This window comes from Gigantopelta aegis, chromosome 3 (genome assembly GCF_016097555.1).
Source record: "Gigantopelta aegis isolate Gae_Host chromosome 3, Gae_host_genome, whole genome shotgun sequence".
Lineage (NCBI taxonomy): Eukaryota > Metazoa > Mollusca > Gastropoda > Neomphalida > Peltospiridae > Gigantopelta > Gigantopelta aegis.
In genome coordinates this window covers 78,038,569-78,065,219 of record NC_054701.1, presented here as the reverse complement: position 1 = coordinate 78,065,219, position 26,651 = coordinate 78,038,569, and the positions used below count along the sequence as shown (strand labels likewise).

The 26,651-nt window shown below is 35.9% G+C and overlaps 1 protein-coding gene across 1 annotated transcript; it reads right to left on the bottom strand.

The window, feature by feature from the left end:
* Positions 1-11,851: 11,851 nt before the first annotated feature.
* LOC121369115 (probable E3 ubiquitin-protein ligase makorin-1) lies at positions 11,852-26,447 on the bottom strand. Its single transcript, XM_041493974.1, has 7 exons — positions 26,383-26,447; positions 19,778-19,903; positions 19,235-19,512; positions 14,789-15,018; positions 14,046-14,260; positions 13,337-13,447; positions 11,852-12,701 (listed from the first exon to the last, which is right to left on the bottom strand). The coding sequence occupies exons 1-7, from the start codon at positions 26,439-26,441 to the stop codon at positions 12,401-12,403; spliced, it is 1,320 nt and encodes a 439-aa protein (XP_041349908.1). The 5' UTR covers positions 26,442-26,447; the 3' UTR covers positions 11,852-12,400.
* Between the last annotated feature and the right edge of the window lie 204 nt (positions 26,448-26,651).

The following is a 26,651-nucleotide window of genomic DNA, read 5'->3' as shown; positions in this document are numbered from 1 at the left end:
ATCCCACTTTTCATTAGGGAGAGGTACTTCACATCCCACTTTTCATTAGGGAGAGGTACTTCACATCCCACTTTTCATTAGGGAGAGATACTTCATAATCCACTTTTCATTAGGGAGAGGTACTTCACATCCCACTTTTCATTAGGGAGAGAAGTTCACATCCCACTTTTCATTAGGGAGAGGTACTTCACATCCCACTTTTCATTAGGGAGAGATACTTCACATCCCACTTTTCATTAGGGAGAGATACTTCATAATCCACTTTTCATTAGAGAGAAGTACTTCAGTCCACTTTTCATTAGGGAGAGGTACTTCACATCCCACTTTTCATTAGGGAGAGATGTTCACATCCCACTTTTCATTAGGGAGAGGTACTTCACATCCCACTTTTCATTAGGGAGAGATACTTCATAATCCACTTTTCATTAGGGAGAGGTACTTCACATCCCACTTTTCATTAGGGAGAGAAGTTCACATCCCACTTTTCATTAGGGAGAGGTACTTCACATCCCACTTTTCATTAGGGAGAGATACTTCACATCCCACTTTTCATTAGGGAGAGATACTTCATAATCCACTTTTCATTAGAGAGAAGTACTTCAGTCCACTTTTCATTAGGGAGAGGTACTTCACATCCCACTTTTCATTAGCGAGAGATACTTCATAATCCACTTTTCATTAGGGAGAGGTACTTCACATACCACTTTTCATTAGGGAGAGATACTTCATAATCCACTTTTCATTAGGGAGAGAAGTTCACATCCCACTTTTCATTAGGGAGAGGTACTTCACATCCCACTTTTCATTAGGGAGAGGTACTTCACATCCCACTTTTCATTAGGGAGAGATACTTCATAATCCACTTTTCATTAGGGAGAGGTACTTCACATCCCACTTTTCATTAGGGAGAGAAGTTCACATCCCACTTTTCATTAGGGAGAGGTACTTCACATCCCACTTTTCATTAGGGAGAGATACTTCACATCCCACTTTTCATTAGGGAGAGATACTTCATAATCCACTTTTCATTAGGGAGAGGTACTTCACATCCCACTTTTCATTAGGGAGAAGTTCACATCCCACTTTTCATTAGGGAGAGGTACTTCACATCCCACTTTTCATTAGGGAGAGGTACTTCACATCCCACTTTTCATTAGGGAGAGATACTTCACATCCCACTTTTCATTAGGGAGAGATACTTCATAATCCACTTTTCATTAGAGAGAAGTACTTCAGTCCACTTTTCATTAGGGAGAGGTACTTCACATCCCACTTTTCATTAGGGAGAGATGCTTCATAATCCACTTTTCATTAGGGAGAGGTACTTCACATACCACTTTTCATTAGGGAGAGATACTTCATAATCCACTTTTCATTAGGGAGAGTTCACATCCCACTTTTCATTAGGGAGAGAAGTTTACATCCCACTTTTCATTAGGGAGAGGTACTTCACATCCCACTTTTCATTAGGGAGAGGTACTTCACATCCCACTTTTCATTAGGGAGAGATACTTCATAATCCACTTTTCATTAGGGAGAGGTACTTCACATCCCACTTTTCATTAGGGAGAGGTACTTCACATCCCACTTTTCATTAGGGAGAGATACTTCATAATCCACTTTTCATTAGGGAGAGGTACTTCACATCCCACTTTTCATTAGGGGGAGAAGTTCACATCCCACTTTTCATTAGGGAGAGGTACTTCACATCCCACTTTTCATTAGGGAGATATACTTCATAATCCACTTTTCATTAGAGAGAAGTACTTCAGTCCACTTTTCATTAGGGAGAGGTAGTTCACATCCCACTTTACAGGCACAAAGCCGAGCTTAAAAAATAAAAAAATAAAAAAATCCAAAATCAACAACTAAAAACCTTGAATATAATTTTATTTTTGTATCAAGAATTTGAAATTCTGGCTAGTAGTCATTTTACATGTATAAAAATTGGCACAGATAAAGCACAAGAAAGGTAATATCACTTGAATCGTCAAAATCACCACCATGAAAGAACCGAAAAAAAACCCAAGTGAAATCTATACCTTATTTACATGTACACTAAATTAAATGCAAATTATTTTGCTATATAATTTTACTATAAGAACACATTAATCAAGCTAAAGACTTTAAATGACAATTAGACAATAATATGGGATCAAATACGTACTCAGTATTTCTTGATGTATCACAGCTTAATCCAAAACCTTTTTCAATGAACAGAGTAGATTACCAGCAGCTAATAAACATTGTAAGGAAAACTATTCAAAGCATCTAACCAACCACCAAGTGATAATAAATGACAGAGAGATTTAAATTATTAACACAGAACTGAATATATATATATCCACTGATAAAATTTTCCAATAATGTTATAATAAATACTTGTCACAAATATTTAATTTGCTAAGCATAATTATTCTGTGTAAAAAGATTTTCAACAATCACCAGTTAAAAGGTTAAAAAACATAGTATTTAGAATGGGGACAAAATATCAAGTAAAGAAACAATTTTTATTTTCTTTTTTTAACTCATCCCAATTCCAAGCATGCTTTTACTACTTAATTTAGTTTTAAAGAAGAAAACTAATTAGTAAAAAGAAAATTAACATGACTTAACTCTTTTTTTTCTGTTCTCAAGAGGAATTAATGTTTACATTGTATGCACTTGACAATATTCATCCATACTATTGTTCTAGGTGTAACCATGCAATTTGAACTTTTTGTGCATTTAGGTCAGAGATTTGAACCCACTACTGACAGACAATATTCATTGTAAACAAGTACAACGCTTTAACCAACGAGGCCAAACATCTGCATCATCAAATAAACATGTAATTTAAGCCTTATAAACCTGATATTAATATATTCTGGCAAAACACAGTGAAGATTGTCGGAAACTAAATCAGAAATCAGAGATTACACATTTAACACGTGCATCACACTTAATGCCAGCCATCCACTGTTGAGGATTTCCTGATCGAATTGTTCAGGTTAGGTCTGAAAGGATTCTATCATTTTGGGTTATTACTGGTCATTTTGTAAATATTATTTTCCAATATTTTCATTATACAAAGATAAAATTTAGCAAGCACATAATATGTTTTAATGAATAATGGATTAAGCTGGAGAATGCACTCGGAAGTGTAAGATTCGTGAAAAATAATTAACTCGCCCCTACAGGGTTCGTGAATTATTGTTCACAGATCTACACCCTCTTGTACATTCACCATTACTTAATACATTTGATAAAGGTCTGAGCAAACATACTATGAAATTTTGTGTCAGATGTTTAACAGTAAAACATCACCTTGATTTGGTGTCAAGTTGTTAAACATTAAAATAAAATAGGGTGACAATATTTTTCAAACAGAATAAGGATACCAATTCGCCAAAAAGTTAATTTGAAAACAGTGTTTTATTTGAAATTGTATAGCTATTTTTAAAAATAATTCTATATATCTGAACTTTACTTTAATTTGGCTGCAGATTTGCTCATCAAATTTCGCCAAATTGCTATTATTATTTGGAGTCCAGCCTAAACCCTACCTAATATATCATTTATGGGAGTCTAATAAATGAAAATGGAATACTTGAAATATTATACTGATCACAAACCAAGTGTGAACAGAGAAAAAAAAATGACATGGCACAAAAACAAATCTGACGTGAAATTAATTTGAATCATATATTAAGGCAGTTTACAATACAGGATACGTGCAAAAACACAGATTTATTAATACTGTAGTTGAGTTTCTGTAAGTTTTCCCAGTAGTGGAGCCAGAAATGTTTTCTAAATAAGTCGAGAATGGTCTATCAGATTACCAAGAGCTTACCATGTCAATAAAGTTGAGAACTGTACTCCTCTCCACAAAATGTTATTGAACTAAAACAAGACACGTAAATTGTGATGTGTGTGTTGTTTAAATATAAAATGCACATACATGTGCAAGAATCACAAGAAGAAAAGTGAATGAATAACAATGTATCGGTGTTTTACAATATACTGTAATAACTTATTTTAGAAATTCTGCTCTCGATGTTGCTTGCATTAGAAACATCTTTTATAACTTAGTGTAAGAATGAATTTAATTCATCAACTATTATCTAGAGCAAAAGTGAAAAATACATTTGATTTCTCCAGATTAGCAAACACGCAAAGTGTCTAGTTACATTAAATGTTTTCATATAGACGTCTATGAAAGACGAGGAGTGGTCAAACGGTTCTCAGCCTAACTAGGATGGACTTGTCCTGTAAACATACCTACCTATTACTTGGAGAATCACACACTTCTGTCAATGGTGCAGTAGTATCTAGAACACACTGAAGAAAGATTCTTCCTGAAGTAGAAAAACTCCTCAAAAGCAGAAATGACATCACTATCAGTGCTCCACAACTGGTGTAACAAAGGCCATGGTATGTACTATCCTGTCTGTGGGATGGTGCATATAAAAGATCCCTTGCTGCTAATCGAAAAAGAGTAGCCCATGAAGTGGCAACAGTGGGTTTCCTCTTTTATATATCTGTGTGGTCCTTAACCATGTCTGACACCATATAACCGTAAATAAAATGTGTTGAATGCGCCGTTAAATAAAAATTTCTTCTTTTTTTCCATTATCAGTTGAATAAACCTGCCAGCCGACTCCTTTTTTCAAGTTAGTAAATAAATGGAAGTCAAATGGTGCTAGATCTGGGGAATACTGTGATCGATCAGCTTCAAGCCACAGTCATGCAGTGTAGCAATGGCGACCACCAATATGTGAGCAGGTGCATTGTCCTGATGTAACAGCAAACCTTTTGTGAAACTTTCGTAGACAGCACATTTGTCAGAATGTTCTGAATTCTTCCTTGCCTGGCGATTAGCTGTTGGTCTTGCATAATCATGTCATGCACACAGTCCCTCCCTATTTAGGCTGAGAACATGTCATTGGAAATGTAATAAATACAATTATGGATAATAGAAAGTAATTACTGTTTTTGTAATCAAAATGCTGCTTCTTGTGTTTAAGACTTCACAAAGCCCAGGGCTTAAACTTTTTTTTTTTTCTTCTTTTTTTTTTCTTTCAATTTATTTTTTATTTATTTCTTTTCTCTCCTTTGAATTCCATCTCATTTCTTACTGATCTGGTAGCTTTTGTCTATATTTTAACTTCTTTCGCTGTCCACCTCCACACCCCAGTCCTTGTCTCTCCAGCTGCAACAATTGCTTGTCTCTTACGGTCATCTGTGCCACATACCTGCCATTTCCCATCAACTTTTAGCTGTGGTCTTTGTCTGACCACTTCCGAGTTCAGTGGTTACTTCTGGCATTGTTAAAAGGCATTTGTAACCACTTCTACTATACTCCCTTACTACCAGCAATCATGAATAAAACCTTTCTTTACTAAAAAAAAAAAAAAAAAATCTTAAATAAAAGAATTCTAACACCTGTATGTCTTCCTTTTATTAGCTCTTTAAACCTTTCCATAAAAAAAAAAGCTGGAATTTATACTAAACACCAAAAGAAACACATCTTTTATTTTAAGAAGAGATTAACACATTGAGATTCCGGAGAAATACAGATTGATAATTTCACAGAACCGAGTGTTTGTAAGTAAGTAAATCTATTCTAATTACTATAACCTACCGTATACGCAAATATTTTTGCGGCTAAAACAATTCGCGATCGGGCTTTCATTTTACATTTTCGCGAGGAATTATTTTCGCGACAGTGTCTCCCGATAATAAAATCAAATTGCCCATATTTCATTTGCCAAATTCTTTTCAATGACGATTTCACGCACATGCTGTCAGCAAGACGTCAATGTTGTATGTATGTCTGATAAGACATGTTATTGATGGAACATGCACGCACATGTGATACACGCAAATATCAGAAGAAATAACTTAATTATTGATGGTACCCAAAAACTTCCATTCAAGGTTACAAAGAAAACAAACAAAACTGAGGTTACGTAACAACAGACTTACACGCAACTGTGTGTCACTTCGATCAAATCCACCTGACCAGGCAGGTTTACAGGATCACGTGACCTTGCGGACCTCTGACTGCTTGATTCTGATATGGGTTGGGCGTGTAGAGATAAGACTATATATTATAAGGTAAATAATATTATACCAAATCGGAAATAAGTTTGCACGTAATTAAATTCACGGTGCTATCAACGTGTTCACGATTTTCGCGGTATATTTTATTCGCAAACATATTTGCGTATACAGTATTTTACATTTCTTTTGGTTTTCAGTATACATGGAAGGACCTGTTTCAATAAAAGGAACAAATGCATAATAGAAATGCATTGAAACAGGGTGGCCAGACCTAATTATGAGTATTAAAGAGTAAAAGCTTAACTTGAACACTTTTCTCATAGGCACCGACCATAGCTATTTGGCAGTGTAACAGCGTTTTTGCTTTGTTAAATTATACATTACTTAAAATTTCTTGCCAAAATGATAATTTTTGGCATATCAAATGGCTTTCTGATTGTTAAATTCAGTAGCAAATGGTTACCTTTAACACACTATCTTTGGAAAAGTTTTCCAACACACACCACTCTTAACAAGACATCAGAATAAAGTTAAAAACAAAAGGTCATGTTCAGATTAAGGCCTAACCTGTACAGCAGCCTCCTGCATATAAAGGGCACATCAGATACTTGATCCCCGTCGGTGGGCCCATTGGGCTATTTCTCATTCCAGCCAGTGCACCATGACTGGTATATCAAAGGCTGTGGTATGTGCTATTCTGTCTGTGGGATGTCGCATATAAAAGATCCCTCGCTACTAATGGAAAAAGATGTAGCCCATGAAGTGGCAACAGTGGGTTTCCTCATGTTTGACATCCAATAGCCGATGATTAATAAATGTGCTCTAGTGGTGTCTTGAAACAAAACTTCTCTTTTTTCTGCTTTCAATTCACAAAGGAAAGGAATATTTGTTTTAAACTATGGCTATTTAGTGTGAACAGGAATCCTGCTGCCATCACATGGTCTACACCTAGTGAACAGCAGCAAGGGATCTTTTATATGCACTTTCCCATAGACAGGACAGGACATACCACATTTGATACACCAGGCATGGGTCACTGGTTGGGACGATGAAAAAACCCAGGTTTACAGAGCACATTTAAACATGACCTAGTGTATCACAGGCAAATACTCTACTAGTGAGCTGCTACGTCCTGCCCTGTGTTAAGGCCACCTGTGTTATACAGTCACCTAAGGGAATATTTTAAATTGTCCTCTTTACATGTCTTACCTTTGTTTGACACCCAATATTATGACCTCTGTATTAAGGCCACCTGTGTTATACAGTCACCTAAAGGAATTTGTTTAATCATCCTCTTTACACAGGTCTTACCTTTGACACCCAATATTATGACCTCTGTATTAAGGCCACCTGTGTTATAGTCACCTAAACGAATTTGTAAAATTATCCTCTTTACACAGGTCTTACCTTTGTTTGACACCCAATATTATTACCTCTGTATTAAGGCCACCTGTGGTATACAGTCACCTAAGGGAATATTTTAAATTATCCTCTTTACACAGGTCTTACCTTTGTTTGACACCCAATATTATGACCTCTGTATTAAGGCCACCTGTGTTATACAGTCACCTAAAGGAATTTGTTTAATCATCCTCTTTACACAGGTCTTACCTTTGACACCCAATATTATGACCTCTGTATTAAGGCTACCTGTGTTATACAGTCACCTAAGGGAATATTTTAAATTGTCCTCTTTACATGTCTTACCTTTGACACCCAATATTATGACCTCTGTATTAAGGCCACCTGTGTTTTACAGTCACCTAAGGGAATATTTTAAATTATCCTCTTTACACAGGTCTTACCTTTGACACAATATTATGACCTCTGTATTAAGGCCACCTGTGTTATACAGTCACCTAAGGGAATATTTTTAATTGTCCTCTTTACACAGGTCTTACCTTTGTTTGACACCCAATATTATGACCTCTGTATTAAGGCCACCTGTGGTATACAGTCACCTAAGGGAATATTTTAAATTATCCTCTTTACACAGGTCTTACCCTTGTTTGACACTCAATATTATTACTTCTGTATTAAGGCCACCTGTGTTATACAGTCACCTAAGGGAATATTTTAAATTACCCTCTTTACACATGTCTTACCTTTGTTTGACACCCAATATTCGACACAACAACAGTCAGTGTACTCTTTGTGCTGGGGTGTAATAAGGGAACACACAAAGAGTAACAGACAATAATGACTGAAACCTAAACCCTCAATACACAGTGTTACAAGCTGACCATGTTATTGGCAGTCAGTCCGACATTATAACTTCTTATAAAATATGGACATTACTACGCCAGTAGTAAATTAAATTTGGTCTACTATTCCATCTGTTACATTACTTCTTTCTATCAGTATAACAAATTAGACGATTTGTAAGAATTAAAAATAAAAAATAAAAAAAAATTATTTAACGACGCACTCAACACATTTTATTTACGGTTATATGACGTCAAACATATGGTTATAGACCACACAGATAATGAGAAGAAACCCGCTGTCGCCACTTCATGGGCTAATCTTTTCGATTAGCAGCAAGGGATCTTTTATATGCACTATCCCACAGACAGGGTAGTACATACCACGGCCTTTGATATACCAGTCGTGCACTGGCTGGAACGAGAAATTGTAAGAATAGAAAGTTGCCCTCTATATAGAGATGGGCACTTGAGCAGGTTCGATTGCTATTCTACTATTAACAATATCACATTTATAAAGGCCTGGTCTATTTGGTCATTAATTAAAAAACCGTAGCCTTTTGAATTGTCTGAATATTTTCAAGTATCAATAGAAATATCACACACTCAGTGTAATGATGTTGTCATAAAACTAAAAAACTGTAAATATGTGCATAATACATAATCAAGTTGATTTTATATGATCGCAAACAGAGAAATGGTCTTGGTATAATCTGAAAAAATACATTTATCAATTACAATCTATGATTGAGAAAAATCAATGGTTTTTCCAACCCAAGTGCAGATGCCAACTTCATAAAACATTGCCACATTATGTCTACTGTTAGCGATCATTAGTCGTAGGTTCATAATTATTTGTTATCTATTTCATGCAGAAAATTATGTTAGTATAGAAGATGGGTCTTGGTAAGGACAAAACAAAATGACATGTATATATATATGTACATTTCAAACTGTATTATTTGTACTGTTTGTAATTATAACAATAGTTTTGCAGTTGTAAAATTGCATCTATGTGCAAAACTAGGTTATTAAAATCATGATTAAAAGCAATCATTTCAATTACAGTGAGTTTGAAATATACATGTTAAATTTTTTGATTTTCAGCCGTATCAAGATCCACATTCCATATTAACATAATTTTTTCTGTATGAAAATTATAATTGTTAATCGCAAAACATAAAGTTACAATGTTTTGTGAATTTGGACCTGCGATTACTGGAAGTAGCAAAATCTGTTACCAATGGTTACAGTGTCGGTGAACAGCCATGTTTCATTTTCAATCAATGACTGTCATCACAACATCATCTATTTCCCAAACACATGTACAGCTCAAGATACAACTGACACAGTATTTCATTAAATTTAATTTCCCTGAGATGAAATACATTCTTGCAAAGTTTTATGGAAATGAGCTGAACAGTTTAAGAGCCACTGTCACCAACATCATCTGCTCATGACTGGACAACTGTCACAGTTAAAGGATTAACGGTCCACAAACAAACTTAAAGTGACAGGCCCTAGTTTTTAAACCGATACAGAATATTTTTCACTGTCAGAATCAAGTTTTTTCATTGAATCAGACATTATTAACACTTTATTATTTAGATTATTCATTTCCGTATCCAAAGTGATTGTGGTGATCCTAGTGTTTCTAATACAACAAAATGATTTTTTATATTTTTTAAAATGCACGTACCTCTGAGAAGTAAGTCATAGAGACGAGCTCTAGTCTATTCTTGAAGGGTCTTTCCCCGTTTCAACATCACAGCTTCTTGTTTTACTCTATAGTAACTTCATTCAAATGTGTTACAGATTTGTACATTAACCAAACTTAGTGTCCATTTTTACGGGTTGAAACTAGGGTCTGTCACTTTGAGGTCACCAAATTAACTATCCAGGGTGAAGCCTCAGGAATACATTTATTGTCATTAGCATCACCTTCTCATGAGCAAACAAATCTCAGGGTCACCAGTGTTAACTGTTTAATAACAAATACCAGTCACCAGTGTTAACTGTCCAAGAATGGATAACCTTGCAGTTTCCAGTATTAACTGTCTATGAGAAGACAAACCTCAAGGATTACCAGTATTAACTGTCTGTGAGTAGACAAACCTCAAGGTTTACCAGTATTAACTGTCTGTGAGTAGACAAACCTCAAGGTTTACCAGTATTAACTGTCTGTGAGTAGACAAACCTCAATGTTTACCAGTATTAACTGTCTGCGAGTAGACAAACCTCACAGACACCATTAACTGTCTACGAGTAGACAAACCTCAATGTTTACCAGTATTAACTGTCTGCGAGTAGACAAACCTCAAGGTTTACCAGTATTAACTGTCTGCGAGTAGACAAACCTCAATGTTTACCAGTATTAACTGTCTGTGAGTAGACAAATCTCAATGTTTACCAGTATTAACTGTCTGTGAGTAAATGAACCTGTCACTTTTAATAGTTTATGAGTAGATGAACTTTGAGGTTTACCAGTTTTAAATGTCTATGAATAGACATCCAAAAAGGTCACCACTGTTAACTGTCTATGAATAGACAAACTTTGAGGTCACCAGTATTAACTGTCCATAAGTAGACAACCTTGAGATTTTCCAGTATTGTCTACGAGTAGGCAAACCGTGAGGTTAAAAGTATTGTCTATTAGTAGACAAACCTTGAGGTTACCAGTATTAAATGTCTACGAGTAGACAAACCTTGAGGTTACCAGTGTTAAATGCCTATGAGTAGACAAATCTTGAGGTTACCAGTATTAAATGTATACGAGTAGACAAACCTTGAGGTTATCTGTGTTAAATGCCTATGAGTAAACAAATCTTGAGGTTACCAGTATTAAAGGTCTATGAGTAAAGAAACCTCAAGGTCATCAGTTTTAAGTCTATAAATAGACAAACCTTGAGGTCACCAGTATTAATTGTCTATGAATTAACAAATCCTAAGGACACAAATATTAAAAACTATTCATGTATAGCCGTAACCGTAACGTCACCAAGATGAATAATCCATGGCTAACCTCAACTAAATAAATAATGTTCCTCACACAACAGGATAAACTTACTGATAAAAAGACAGCTAAGTAAATACCACTGGATCTACATGGAATATAGTTCAATGAAAGCACTCAAATCAATCAAGTAAACATATGTAAGATTATCTCTGCCTGGGTCCAAAACTGGATATTCCTACTGTCACAGCAACACATCTTGGTACACATAAATTGTTTCTACCACAAGTAAACTACACTAAATATTTTGTTTAAATGATATATAACTTAAGATATAAGTAACAACTGAGCTATTATAAACATTTAAAAGTTATGAAAGAACTGCAAATTTATACATATTTTCTACAATGTTAAAGTTATATGAACTTTTCCAAAGATGAATAATCAGGGGTGCAGAAATGGAAAATATTTCACTAGCCCATTGGACCACAACCAACTACAATTTACTAGCCCTCCAGAATTTCTACTAGTCCGCCAGTCTATAGAACAATATATTATTAACAATATTATAATATACAGTGTCTTCACTTCAAATTATATATATAGATATATATATATATATTGACAAAACATAATTAAGAACATTTGATAAGTGATCAACATCACGTGGCAAACCAAATTAAAAAGACAGATAGACAGTCGGACTGGTAGTTGCATTTTATAACTCGTCCGTCAGACTTTTTACTCGCATTTGGCGAGTACTTTCTGCAGCCCTGATGATGGTAAATGACCCAAACCAGCAAGACATTAATAGAAAATAATAAAATTTCCATTATAATTCTAATAGTACAAAATGCATTTTTTATATTTTAAAAAATGCATGGATGTCTGAAAAGTCATAGAGACAAGCTCTAGTCTATTCTTGAAGGGTCTTTCCTCATTTCAACATCACAGCTCCTGGTTTTGCTCCACAGTAACTTTATTCAAATGTCTTACACAGTTTGCAGACAATTCTTTTTTTTACTGATACCCCAATGAACGTAAAAGAAACAAAAAACTAAATAAAGATTTAAAACTGAATTTCTCTAGTAATCACAGCAACATGTGTTGCTATGACAGTAGCCAAATCCTGTGTTGGTACCAGGCAGTGAATATATATATTTATATATATATATATATATTTAGCATTAAACGTCGACTACCAAAAATCATCATCAGAGTCTTCCGAAGAACTATCTAGCATAAGATCTAGTAGTAAATGGGACAAAAATTCCTCTTCAAGAATCAACAAGTTTGAGCGTTCGTCCCGTTCCTCTAAGAAGTCCCACAGCTGAATGTGTCGAACGAGGTCGAATTCTCCATCAGCGTTCTTCCGTTTCCTCACTGTTCTCGGCTGCGGCGATGCCACACGGCCATCGGGGTAGGCATGGAGGTAAAAGCATTTTTCATTAAAGGGGCATTCTCCTCGTCCTTCGTCGAAGTAGCGACACGGTTTTTGACTGGAAAGAAAGTTGGGTGTGTTTTTTTTAATGACATTGTTTACTGTCAAAAACTGATCATGGTGAAGAGGAACATGCTGTTACATGGCGTTTACCTTCTGATTAGCAAGTGGGATTTTTTTATGTGTATTTAATAATGTTAGGCAACTAATAACTGTGGTTGATGATAAAAGGTTTATGAACATTAAAAAAGACTGTGAGGTTTACTTGACTGTAAAACATGTAGAAATATACCATTTCAAAAATCAATTAATCAACTGAAATATATGAATTTTTCCTGTAAAATATCATGATCAGCCTCATCAGAAGACCAGACAACAGAGCACATCCTCCAGAGATGTCCGCAGCAGCAGAAGATCAGGGAGGAGATCTGGCCTCACCAGGAATCTCTTGCTACCAAGCTCTATGGCAACAAGGAGGACCTAGAGAGGACGATGCTCTTCATCGTACGATCAAATTTAGAAGTGTAGTCAGCAAACGTAAAGAAGAAGAATTTATAGTGTTGGGAGTGAGATATAAATATTATTAATCCTGATTCAATATAAAAATTGTTTTTATCAATTAAAATATATAATATATAAAAATTACTCAAGAATTCTGTTAATTATGCCAAACATTAAACATGTCATAAATACCTCAAAGCTGATTTATATCCTTCTATAAGTTTTTCTTTATCTTCCTTTGATTCATGCCAGTATTTACTTGGTGTTACGAAGTCTGACAGTACTCGACACTCTGGGCACGCACTGAAACAAACAAAACAAATATCTATTAAGGTACCTCCTAAACTATTACGTAATTGTTTAACAATCGTAAAGATTGATTAAAACATATTTTATTGCTTTTTAAAAATACATACATATTACGACAGCCATAAAGTGGGCTTTAATTCTGGAGGGTACAAATAGACATGGATTTTAGGGGGAGGAGGTTATAGAGACACCAATTAACTATTTTTTGCGGCTGGTAGGTACTGGGTTAGTGTTCCAACTGAAAAAAATTGTTTCACAAGTGCAATTATTGGCGTGTCTATGGAGGATGATTATCTGACAGTTGCTACAGGTACCGAGTAGCCCAGTGGTGGGTGCTACTGAGATAGCTTAACTTGGAGCATGCGTGGAGTATGGCCCCGTTATGCAGTCCCATACCGAAAGGGAAATACTGCCCCTTCACCACTCATCTCATTATCATCTTCTGTATAGGTTTGTGATGTCCTAACAAAAATGTCTGTGGCATCTTTTATATATAAAATAAGAAGAATATTTTTTAACAGTAAAATTTCTTACACACACACCATGATTGGCTAAATCTAAGATTCACCCCGGTTAATAAAATTCTGTCTACCGAATAATTTTATTTTCAAACTGCTTGGCACATCTCCACTTTCTGATACAGGACAGACAGAAGCAGTGGTTGCAGTTTGGCAAGATGCCGAATCTGCGCTCACTGGGCGGCTGTTTGTCGATGACTATATCCATACAGATGCCACACGCCTTGTTCTCACTACGAGCCACGGCAAATGACAGCTCCATGTCTTCTTCGTGCTGGTTCATACAGTCCTGAAAACAGCAATTACAAGCATTAAAGAGTCATGCTAAAGCAATATATGTCCTTACCAGGCCGTACAAATTTTTGTATCTCTGATGTTCAAGGAACTCAACTGTGAAAAATAGGTAAATCGCCATAACAGTCAAACATGATCTGTAACAGTACAAAATAAAGCTATACACAAAATTTCAGCTCAATATCTTGAGGCAATACACTAAAGCCTGTCTCCATAAACATTATTTTTCAGAGGCATGTGTGTTTTTAAAAATATGAAACTGCATTTCATGGAATTAGAAACACCGGGATGACAAAAATCTCTTCGAATGTATGGAAATGCATAATCTAAAAGATAAAATCTAGTAATTTCTCATTTCAATGATCACAAACAGCTCTAATGGTTGTCTACAGCTACAACCTTTTCAAAACTGATACAAGTTAAAAAATTCTAAACTTGTGAATTTCAAGCCCTGACATGGCTCTGACACTGCTACCATAAGCAGACGGGTCACCACAATCTGTAATGGTGGAGGTATACATACTTTAACATGTTGTTCTCTCTGCGCTGGATCGTTTGGGTCGAGTATGGCCAGACCACACAGGTCACAGACATCTCCATGGATGTATTCACAGTTTTCACCGTACCAACATTCACCGTTAGCGGCAAATGGGCACAGGAGAGGGTTAGCACCACCTGATTGAGATTCGTCTACATCGGTGGTGTTCTCGATAGGTGTTCCCACCAGGGCAGCTTTGGCATAGGTTTCGGGCACTGAAATAAAACAACAACAGTTAAAATTTAAAAGTGCACGTCTGTCTATTTAACATTCAGCTTTTTTCTTCTTTTTTTAATTTAACAAATTATGGTTCAATGTACTTCAGTTTAAAATAGATTCTCTGAAGTTGACCTATACCAATTACTTATCTCACCATCAGCTTTATATGCTTGTGACATAATTTAAAAAAAAAACTGTATTCATCTCCATTAAATTTCTGTTAGAGTTGGGCGTTATTGAAATTTCAGATTCGGTATCTGTATTTTGGGGATGTTTTAACTCGGTATTGGTACAGTAGTTGGTATTAATACAATACTGATATTAGGCCTTCTAGAATACGGTGGCCCGATGCCCGAGGCCAGTGTTTTTTGGATTCGGGCCAGTAAAAGTTACTTTGTGCAATCCTGATGGCAAGTGGTTTAAAAAAAAAAAAAAATTAAAATCTACAACGCTATGTCCTACGATCATACAAAAACAAAAGAAACATCTACAAGTCACTTCTTTCGATTTGCTATCACATGCAATATTTCACTGACAAATAGTTGGCTACCAGTAATCTTTGTCCCATCAATGACAACAATATACCTACTGATATAACTTTATTAGTTATAAAGTGTAAACATTGAAAAAACAAAAGTTCATTGTTTTGCCACCATTTTGTTTTTGACACTGGAATCCAAAGATTTATTACTCTAATACTAATAATATGCAAAACGTTAACCAGTCTTTTATTAGTTTTAAAGGTTGCATGTCACTATTTACAAATACTTTAAATGTGTAAATTATTAATTTAATGTATAAAATATGATATAAATTGCAAAAATGTTTTTTAAAAAGCTTAGGAACACAATATCATGAAATAGATAAATTTAACAAAGTACCCAAATTGAAAAATTAATAATATGGAGTGTGTGTGTGTGTGTTGGAGGGGGTGGGTAAGCCTTAAACTGCAATACATGTACACTTTATGCTAATAAAGGTGCTTAAAGGAAACATGACACGAGACCATATTATAGCTCATTTTAAAAGAAAAATGATATAAAAATAATATACAAATAACTTTATAACAATAAAATACGTGTAGTTAACTTAAAATGAAAAAATTACGCTAATCAGTATCAAAGTACGATTTATGCATATTTCTTCGTGAGCGTTCGGAAAAAAAGGGAAGTGACGTCAGAGCCGCTGTACTCTTCCATTGTTGTTAACTGTTTATATATGGAGTAAGGGGCTTACGATCTTTTCAGTTCAACAGTGCCGTACTGCGCGGCCTTTGGGTGTAAAAATAAACAGTTTAAACGATCGGGATTGTCTTTTTATGGTTTTCCAAAGGATTGTATCCGAACAAAGACGCGTGTATTTTATCGCAAAAGAAAAGATTGGACACCAACACCGCATAGTACTTTGGTGTCAGCCTAATTACAGCCCGGAGCCCGAACGTTACCGGAGACAAAAACAGTACTCGGTTGCGAATGCCGAGGTGTACATTGTACATATTTGGCACAAAGATACACCTCAGCATGATGTATTTATATATGTTAAAACAAAAATGTAGAATTTTTTATTTATTTATTTTTTTTGGAAAAAAAAAAAAGATTTTTCATGTTAGGGCTGTAGGCCTACATAACAAAATCTGTATTCACCGTCCGAAGAAGGAAACGTCAATAAGTAATTAAATATGGCATATACAAACATGGGATTTGGCATGAGGATACATCTCAGTACGATGTATTTAAATATGTTTTTAAAAAACGTGTAGAAAACAATAATAATTTTAAATAATGTTTTTAATCTTCGGGCGGAATACGTCACAAAAACGTTCCTCATCGCCCGATTGAATGAATGTTTAACGACACCCCAGCACGAAAAATACATCGGCTATTGGGTGTCAAACTATGGTAATGCAAATAAATAAAGTGATGATCAACATCAATATAAAAATTCAAGGTTTAAACAAAAACAGTGTACTGTGCCAAAAAATACAAATACAAACATCACAGAATTTTACGGACACCGAATTTTACTCTAAACTTCAATTTGTGCTGTATTGGCCATTCTCAAAGAGAATGTTACACCCCTGCACCACGGTGAGGTTACAGCACGCGCAGGGGCTCATCGCCCGAAGCCCCAAAGCAACACGAAGTTCAATACAAAAAAAAACCCACTACTGTCGGTGTCGAAATAACTATTATGTTTCATCCACGGGCTGACTTGAGAATCGGAGTGTTGTTTTAGTTAATTGGTCCTTTCTTTCCGTGGCCTGCACATGTGATTCCTGATTGGCAGGTGTATATTGCAGGGTATCGACCAGGTAAGTGATTACCACGGTCTAGACATACGTACAAAATACGTGCCAGTTTTTTTAAGATCACAGGGTATTATGGCGTAACCTGTCGCGACTATAGTACAATGTTAATAGACATTATCAGCCGCCCTGCTTCATTACTGTAAATAATGCTGTAAAACCCTTGATTAAGTAGACTTTCGCATCTAAAATTACAAAACTGACCAATTACGTAGTACCAAAGAAAACAAAATTATCACTTGGGTATCGTGAGTGGTCGTTTTTACTCTAACGCACCCTACCAATAGGCCTAATAATATGCTACTTTTTTTTTATGAGAGAAAAATACTATAACCCCATTTCGTTCTATTGATGCAAATAGAAATATATTTAGTTTAAAAGTTGATTATACTCTCAAGTCATTTATGTTGTTTTACAAGCCAGGTTAATGAAAGTGAAGCGCCTTGTCGTAAATTAGAGCGTTTGTTTACACTGTGCATACAGATTTCATTATGTACAGCCCGAACATAAAAAATGCGATATTTTCTTTAAAAAAAACCCCAAAATGTTTGTCCTACATTTATATTTTTTACATATTTAAATACATCATATCGAGGTGTATCTTTATGCTAAATATGAACAGTATACACCTCGGCATTAGCATCCGAGTTTTGGTTTTGTCTCCGGGTTGCTTTCGGGCTCCGGGCTGTAAATTGGTCGACCGGTCTGGTCTGGCACCATCAGTTTCTCCACCCTCCGACTCGCTATCCGTTTTTTCTTCAGTATCACTGTTGTAAGTAAATGTGTGTCTTTCTTCATTTACTAACAGCTCATATTGATACGGCAAAACGTTTTGCGAACGAACACTCATTGTTTTGGTAAGCTGTGCAAGTCTTAGATTCTTTATGAGTGGTACGGACTAATGCTTTTAAGTGTAAGGCTTCAGATCAAGCGACGCGTCTCTGACGTCACGGACCTCGTGATTGCCCTGCTCATTAAAGATCGGCAATTTCCGCTAAGAGCTCGTATCTGGGGTTCTTTTATGGAGATATTTTAAGTAATTAATTTTTTATAATTTTTTTTTTTAGGTGATTCAATTTATAATTAATTGTACATGGTTGGTGCCAAATATGGTTTACGTGACATGTTTCCTTTAATTGTTTCTTTTCTTTTTTTGAGGGGATGGGTGGGGGGGGGTGAGTTCCCATTCATAAGTAAATAAATAATGCTGTTAACTGTTATAATATCTCAGTAACATGGATTATTTTTTATAACTTAGGTGGTTTTAGTCAAAACAATTATTTTTAAATTTTAATAGGTACGGTAACTTTATTCTAAACTGATGGAAATTATTGGCATATTTTTCTAAACAAACCATAAAGCATGCCCAATGAGCCTATCTGTTATGTAAATTGACAAATTGACTAAACATGATCTCAGTATGAAAAATGGACATTAAAAAGTTAATTATCTTAATTTACTGTTTTTTTGTTTTATCAACAGTTAAAATTGGGCAAGTGAATTTTTCACCATGGCCAGTGAATTTTCAAATCCACTGGCCCTATGGTAAGTGAATTTTAAAAATATTCTAGAACCCCTGCGATACTGAGCTGTATTTTTGGTATATTTTGCTTTAAATGCATGCCCAAGTTAAGTGTCACCTGCTTATTTTATCTAAATAAAATTAAATTACATACACAAAGCCCTCATTTCTCTCTCTTTTCTTTTCAGCCATTTTGCGTTCATCAGATATATTGTTAGTGCTTTACTAAATGGCGGATAACATTTTTCAATACCAAAATTTCAGTATTTTGAGATTTGCTCGGTACGGTAAATCAGCCGATACCGATACCGGAGGGTATATCGCCTAGCTCTCATGTCCGTGGTATTAAAAAAATAATAATAATAATAATAAAATTTGTCTTTACCTGCTCCCTGGTATGGTTGGCCGGGAATGAATTCTTTGGCTTTGACCCACTCGTCATCTGGTTTCCCACACACGGTTGTTGAAATTTCACTCGGCGTTACTGGTTTGACGCCTTTCTTGAGCGACACCATGTTACTCTTGAACGTGTCCCCCGAGTGGTTACTTAGCGGAATGGGTTTGTGGAAGCTCGATGTGATCATCTTTGATGGGCTGGTCTTGCTGGCTGGCTGGTTTTCTTTGTCGGTTATCGAGTTACAGGATGGTTTGACATGATCGTATCTAATGAAAAACAAAGTCATGGGTTATCAGCATAGCATCGCAGATTACAAGATTTTGTTCCTGATTAGTTGTTTTTCTAATACTAGATTATATATTCATGGAAAGAAATGAGGGAACATATAATAGTGACGACAAATATTGACTGCAACTGAGCATATAAATTATTTCATTCTATTGTATGAATAATAATGAATATGACAAAAAATACTTAAAATAAAATAGAATATAAATTAAAAATTAACAAGTTGTTCAAACAACAGGAAACCTGCACTTTTCTCCATAGGTACATCGCCCCTTGATGTAAAACCTACAGACCATGGAGGGCTGGGCGGACCGGTCATGTGAATACCTACAGGAATCGCCTTCTCGACACACTCCATGGATGAAATACCTGAAAAAATTCACTAACTTTAGTAATCCAAACAAATCATAAAACAATAGTCCTTCCCACAGGGAACACCTTTTTTCATACTATGGAATTTATGACAAGTTATGTATTTCTGAACAGATTGTTTTCTAAATTAAAACCAAAAGTATTTGTCTAAAATCATCCACTTTAAAAAATAACACTTAAACTTGAAGTTTAGTCTGTATAATACAGACTTTTTCAAAGAGTATGAGGAGAAACAGAAAACTCAAGAGGTATAAAAGGTGTAGTGTATCAAGGGTGCTTGGTTAAAACTCAAGTATAGTTAACCAGTCAATAAAACTACAGAGGTATCCGACCACAAACCAAGATTAAAACAAAAGTCCAATCAAGCATAGAGTGGTTTTCTAAATTTATTTTTTATTTATTTCCAAAATACTTTTACTTTTCTTTTTACGTCAAACCAAACTGAAATTATTTACAAAAAACATTTTTGTTGTTGGATGGGACAAACTATAGGTGAACTTGCTCAAATACAAATATGATGAGACCATAACCAAGCCGTGTGATTTTAAATATGTTGGCGGGCTAAAACAGCCCCCCATAATCTGTTTTTATTAGCTAGGCGAGCTGTTTTTTACTGACTGAGAGCAACTTATTTATGGTGGGCCTCCTTAAAAATATGTTGACTCGGTTGTGTGTATTTTGAAGCTATACATTAATATTCCCATTTTATTTTATATCTTCTTCTGCATGCTGAAATTACACTCGTACAATGTTCACTTATTTGATCTGGGACCCTAAAACTGTGGGAAAGAAAACCCAAGAAAGCAGTCTTCTTCTCAGACCCCTTTCAGCATTGCAGGCCCTAACTTCTGAAAAAAACTGACGACTCACATAAGTGGACAACATCAATGAACTGACCCAATCAACAAAGATTGTACAGGCATACACGGCAATGAAATCGCCGATCTGCTGGCAAGGGAGGGAAGCAAAAACTATCAGCCTCTCTCAGATCTATATTACAGAGAAACCAGAACTCTGATCCGCAACAGGCAAAAATCCACCTTCTTTGCTTCAAATGGCGGATACAATCTACATCAAGATCCTCCCCACCAACTGTCTCGCCACGAGCAAACAACAATTTTTCGCCTGAGGACAGGTCACTGTGGACTGAAAGGACATCTTAAAAAGATTGGTATTCAGTCCTCGGCTCTCTGTGATTGTGGAAAAGATGACCAAACACCACAACACTTCCTGCAGTCCTGTCCACTCTATAACAGAGAGAGGCAACAAATCTGGCCTGTGAGTACTACAATGGATGCCAAGCTGTGGGGCTCTGCAAAAGATCTATGCCCGACATTTCATTTCAACTTATTTTCGTGCGTATATCCAATTAAGGTTCAAGCACGCTGTCGTGGGCACACACCTCAGCTATCTGGGCTGTCTGTCCAGGACAGTGGGTTAGTTGTTAGTTGGTTAGTGAGAGAGAAGAGGGTGTAGTGGCCTTACACCTACCCATTGAGCCCTTAAGAACTCGCTCTGGGTTGGAGCCGGTACCAGGCTGCGAACCCTGTACCTACCAGCCTGTAGTCCGATGGCTTAACCACTGCGCCACCGAGGCCAGTTATGCCTGACAGCCCTTTTTGTGACTCTCACAGGACAAAGAATATAATACAACCAATCGAATGCTGAAGAGAAGAAGACCTGGGGCCCATTTTAGGAAGAAATCTTAGTACTAAGATCACCTTAAGTACATATGGTAGTTTCGTTAAACGGGGCCCTGCTGTATAAAACTTACTTTAGTGGGTTCCAGGCAGTTAACTATTAAGAAAACCAGGGGACCTCTTATTAGGTACAGTAGGTTTAGAATTAAACGGAACACTAATACTTGGATTTCAACTTTGTAATTTAAACAAGATTTATTTATGTTAGCATTTAACTGTTGGCATTGGTTAACAGGCATAGGGAAAGTACTTCTACATTATTTTAGGCTATTTGGGCATTTTGTAGCCCGCCTGGTTGGCACTTTACGCGAGTCATGGCGCATGCAGGAAACTGCCCGTCTTAAAACACAAGGCCTGCATAACACAATTAAGAATTAACAGTGACAGCTGAACATATCTCTAGGTGTAATAAAATATCAATATGAATTTGATACCACTACTGTTTCGGCAGGACGAACTCTGGGTGAACTCAATTATTACATGAAATTATTTTGTCAAATAAAATTAAAATTTGCAATTGATTTTTTCAAATTTTGCAATTGGTGAATGGTACTAGGTAGAGCTATTCCTTTTCACCAAAGGTAAATTTTTAATGTTTTTTAAATTTAATTTTACACAAGGAATCTGGCAATATTTTTATCTTATCGACTGACTTCCGTTTTAGTAAGTACTTAATATTTGAAAAATACAATATTTACACCTTGGATATACGATTATAATATTACATTCAGGTTTGTCCAGTGTCCTAAATGAACCCCGGACGATTCTGCAGATAAAATCAAAGACCATGTGCTAGAATATCTGGAAGTAAGATTAAATAATCATTGCCGTTACTTTGTCAATTACTAAAACATAATACAACAAACATCCCTGTGGGAAGGACTTTTTAATAAACTTTAGTGTTATGTTATTTTTGTCAGATGCACACTGCAAATTATTTAGCGATTCTAGACTATTTGTCACTGTTATACACTTGTACCATAATACGCTGTAACACTAATAATGAAGGTGTGGTCATTACAAATAATATTATATACATGTATACAGCACCATTCAACAATTACGTAACGCTTTAAAAGTCCATTGGAACCACGTTGTTAACAATTACAATAAATTACTCTCCTACTTTTAATGGATCGTAGTCATAACGGCCCCAGTACTAAACGTCCTTAACAATAATTGGTCAAAACAGCCCTAAAAAAGTCAAAACGGCCCTTGAAAAAAATCAAGACGGCCTTAGATATAATACTTTAAAAATGTATTTCATCTGCACAAGTGTCAAGAAAGATAACTGTGCAAAGACAGTTTTTATAGTACGGTCTCACTACACGGATATTATCTGCGTCTTATTTATGTTTGAATAAACAAAGAGTTTAAAATCTACATATGTGGTTAGTGTACTAGTACATCTGTGTTAATATGTAGATTTTAAGTATAGGTAAGTTTGGGAGAAACATGAATAATTATTATTATAACCATTCCAAACACATCTCCTGAGCCATTATACAAGAGATTGCACCAAGCAAACCCCAACCCTACCTCAAAGCCCAAACCCTAAAAATAAGAGGGAATGCTAACAAATATATTTACGATGAAAACTATTTATTACAAACTATTGGGATTGGGATTAGGAACTCTATTTATGTGCCCATATCCACAGAGGTTCAGGCACGCCCACCCCGGACTTAGCCTCTGACTTCGCCAGTGACCAATTCCGGGGCAGGAGGGGGGGGAGACGGAGTTAAAATGAAGGGGAAGTAATTTTGTATTAATATGGTATGACCATTATAAGAGTCGAAAAGATAAAATGGGACGTTAAACAATTAATAAAATTAATATTAGAAGCACCATAAGTAATATATATCAATATATCAGGTTATGTATTTACAATTAGTCATTAGTTGGTGCAATTTTTCAGTCGGGCTGGTCTAAAATTATATATAAAAAAATATCTAATATACAGTGAAACCCCTCAACACCGGACCCCCTCTAAACCGGAATCCTCTCAAAACCGGACGTTTTCCGCGGTCCCGTGATTTACACATCTTTTAACACTATATTTTACCCCTCTAAACCGGAAACCCCTCTAAACTGAACACCGGACAAACAATTCGGTCCCAATGTGTCAACTTAGTGTAAATCCTACCCCTGAAAACCGGACGATCAAACCGATACCAATCAATATGGCGCCCACCTGTCTGTGAACACTGATGGCTAGTGCAATATGCGCATGCTCGAGATCGCTGTTATCAGTGTAATCACCGCTGCATACAGTACAGGTACCGCTCAGCAGGCAAGATTAGCAACTTGACAATAAACAATTAAAAGGACTGATCACAAGCTTTGGTATGGAGTTAACTACTGTAAACACATTGATTGTGTTGTAATTATGGTTAACATTAGCGGAGTTCGGGTTTGGGTTAGATGTCTTTATTAAGTTACGAGTGTGTGTTTAAGGTCTTAAGTTTAACGCAGGCAACCATTGTTAAACACAGATATCGATTGATTGACAATTTGTGGACTTTTTAATGTATTTTTTATTCAATATTACTCCCATGGATGTTTTTATTTTTCTAAATGCTCATAAATGCACCATTTTTCAACATATTCTTGTTGTTCTTGTTTTAAAACACTTTAACACTTTCCCTATTTTATGGAGAACGGAAGGTATTTCCGTCCAGGCAGACCCCTGAAAACCGGACACCTCTGAAAACCGGACATTTTACTTGGTCCCATGGATGTCCGGTATTGAGGGGTTTCACTGTATTTAATATTAAATTCCTAATTAAAATAATTATTTACGCCCTGGAAGATTGAGGACCGGCAAATTACAAACTATGGTTGCATTAAACCAGTGTTTTATTGATATTAAAGGAAGAGCTCTCTTTCAAGATTAACTCACAGCGATATTTTTATTTGTTTTTTGGGGTTTTTTACCCAGAGCAGAGGAAAAGTTACTCCTGTTGATTTGACAATTAACAAAACCGCCCAAGCCTTAAAACACTCCGATTACCTAACCGATTACCTAATAAAAACACGAATGGTATCATGAAATGAAACTAGTTTGTAAAGCAGATTTTATACAAACTCAATACACTCACTGCAGAAGTTAAAAGGCTAATTGCTGTTACCTGCCGACCGTATCAAAGAGCCCGCTTCCTCCAAGAGGCCATTGCGCGAACACACATCCGGATTTATTTTTGGTGTTTGTTTTTCAGGATACAAAGGTTTCTCTTTTTATCATATAGTTTACGTCATACAGTGTCATGAGAGAAAGTTATATCAAACATCCAACTCGGAGGGTCTATACGGTCCACTACCCCGTTTTTTCTTTTATTTATTAAAATAACTTGTGGGGCGGGCACGCTACGACACCCCCCTCCCCCCCCCCCGCGAGCAGCCCCACTTGGAACTCGCCCGGCGATATGCACGCGGGGCGGTCTTTTCAAATACAAGGTCAATTGGTGGTCTTAATTATATTAGTAAATTGGGGGACAGGCCTGTTGTGGCCCCCGGGTGAGCAGCGCCACTAGGAACTCGTTCAGACGATACGCACTCAACCGGAAAACCTAGATGGTCCACTAACCCTCCCCACCTTTCTGTGATTGAATTCAGTGTTGTTAAATAAAATGTTAATTGGTGGTCTTAATTACAATAGTATATTGCGTTGTGTAGGCTAATAAATTGTTACCAGTGATTCCGTTGTTTTGGTTGTTTTTATATATATTTTTTGAACTGCCTGTGATATAGGCTATATTGATTACTAATTATTACTAATGGGAATTAATTTAACGTGATAGTACCTATTGGCCGTTCTGACCATTTCTTTTGGCCGTTTTGACTTTCTTTTTTGGCCGTTTTGACTTACATGTTCAGGGCCGTTTCATCATGGGGCCGTTTTGACTGCATACCCGTTTAATTACCAATATATTTTCCTTAAATTTTGCCACGACAGAAATCATGGGAAAAACATCACTATGACACAAATTCCACATACCAGATTGTAACCATGTCACCTATCTTCTAGGACAAAAAATATGTAATTTGTTGCAGAATACTCTTCAAGAGGGATGGAAGCCTCTCAAGTATGTGACATAAGTAATGTGACGCCATCACTATTGCATTATATCATAATCAATGCATGTCATGACGTATTACATCACATCACATCCTTCCATCCCACCGTTCAATAATTATGTAACGCTCTAAAAGCTTGAACCACATTGTTAACGAGGATAAATTACTCACCTACCTTTAATTACCATTAGATTTCCCCCACATTTTGTCCAGACATAATCCTTGAAAAGACTAAAAACAGTTTGACCAACTGCACACACACAGTATTTAATTTATCTCACTTGTGCTCGCTTTTAGGTTTCACCTAGTTAATATTATTTATTGTGTACTAGCCTAAGCCTAAACAAAAAACATGGGTGCAAGAGTGACTCACCGACTGTTATCGACCTTCGACTGTTAAAGGAATTCCCGATTTCCCCTAAAACATTATTATTTGCCACCAAATAGTGCATTTATAGTGACAGTCATATTTTGTTTGCATGTTGCAGTCAATTTAATCAAGAACATTTTAATTATGTTTTAAATATTTGTTTTACAAAACGTTGTCATTGAATCGGATTGAATCCGCAAATATTTGTCCATTCAATTTTAAATTGATAGACATCATGATCAGACAGCTGGGATAGACCTTTTGGTTCCAATGTAAGTCACATATATAACAATGTTTCCATTTATTTTAAACATGTAGGTCTTATGTACCTGCATAAAACATTATTGGTCCATATAGAAGACGATTGCGTGCTGCCCGCTTCGGCCATTGCTTGTTTACGAAATCTACACTGGTTCTTTTTGTTTGCGTAGCGTGGCAAATTGTTCAGTTGATATTGTAAAAACTAATTTTTTGAGATATAATTTCGTATAGTTATTATTTTAGATTAGTTTGGTTGTTGCTGCCATTTTTTATGATAAATGTGTTCATCTGTTTTATATGTGATACAAAATAATAAAGAGTAAACTGGCTGGTATAA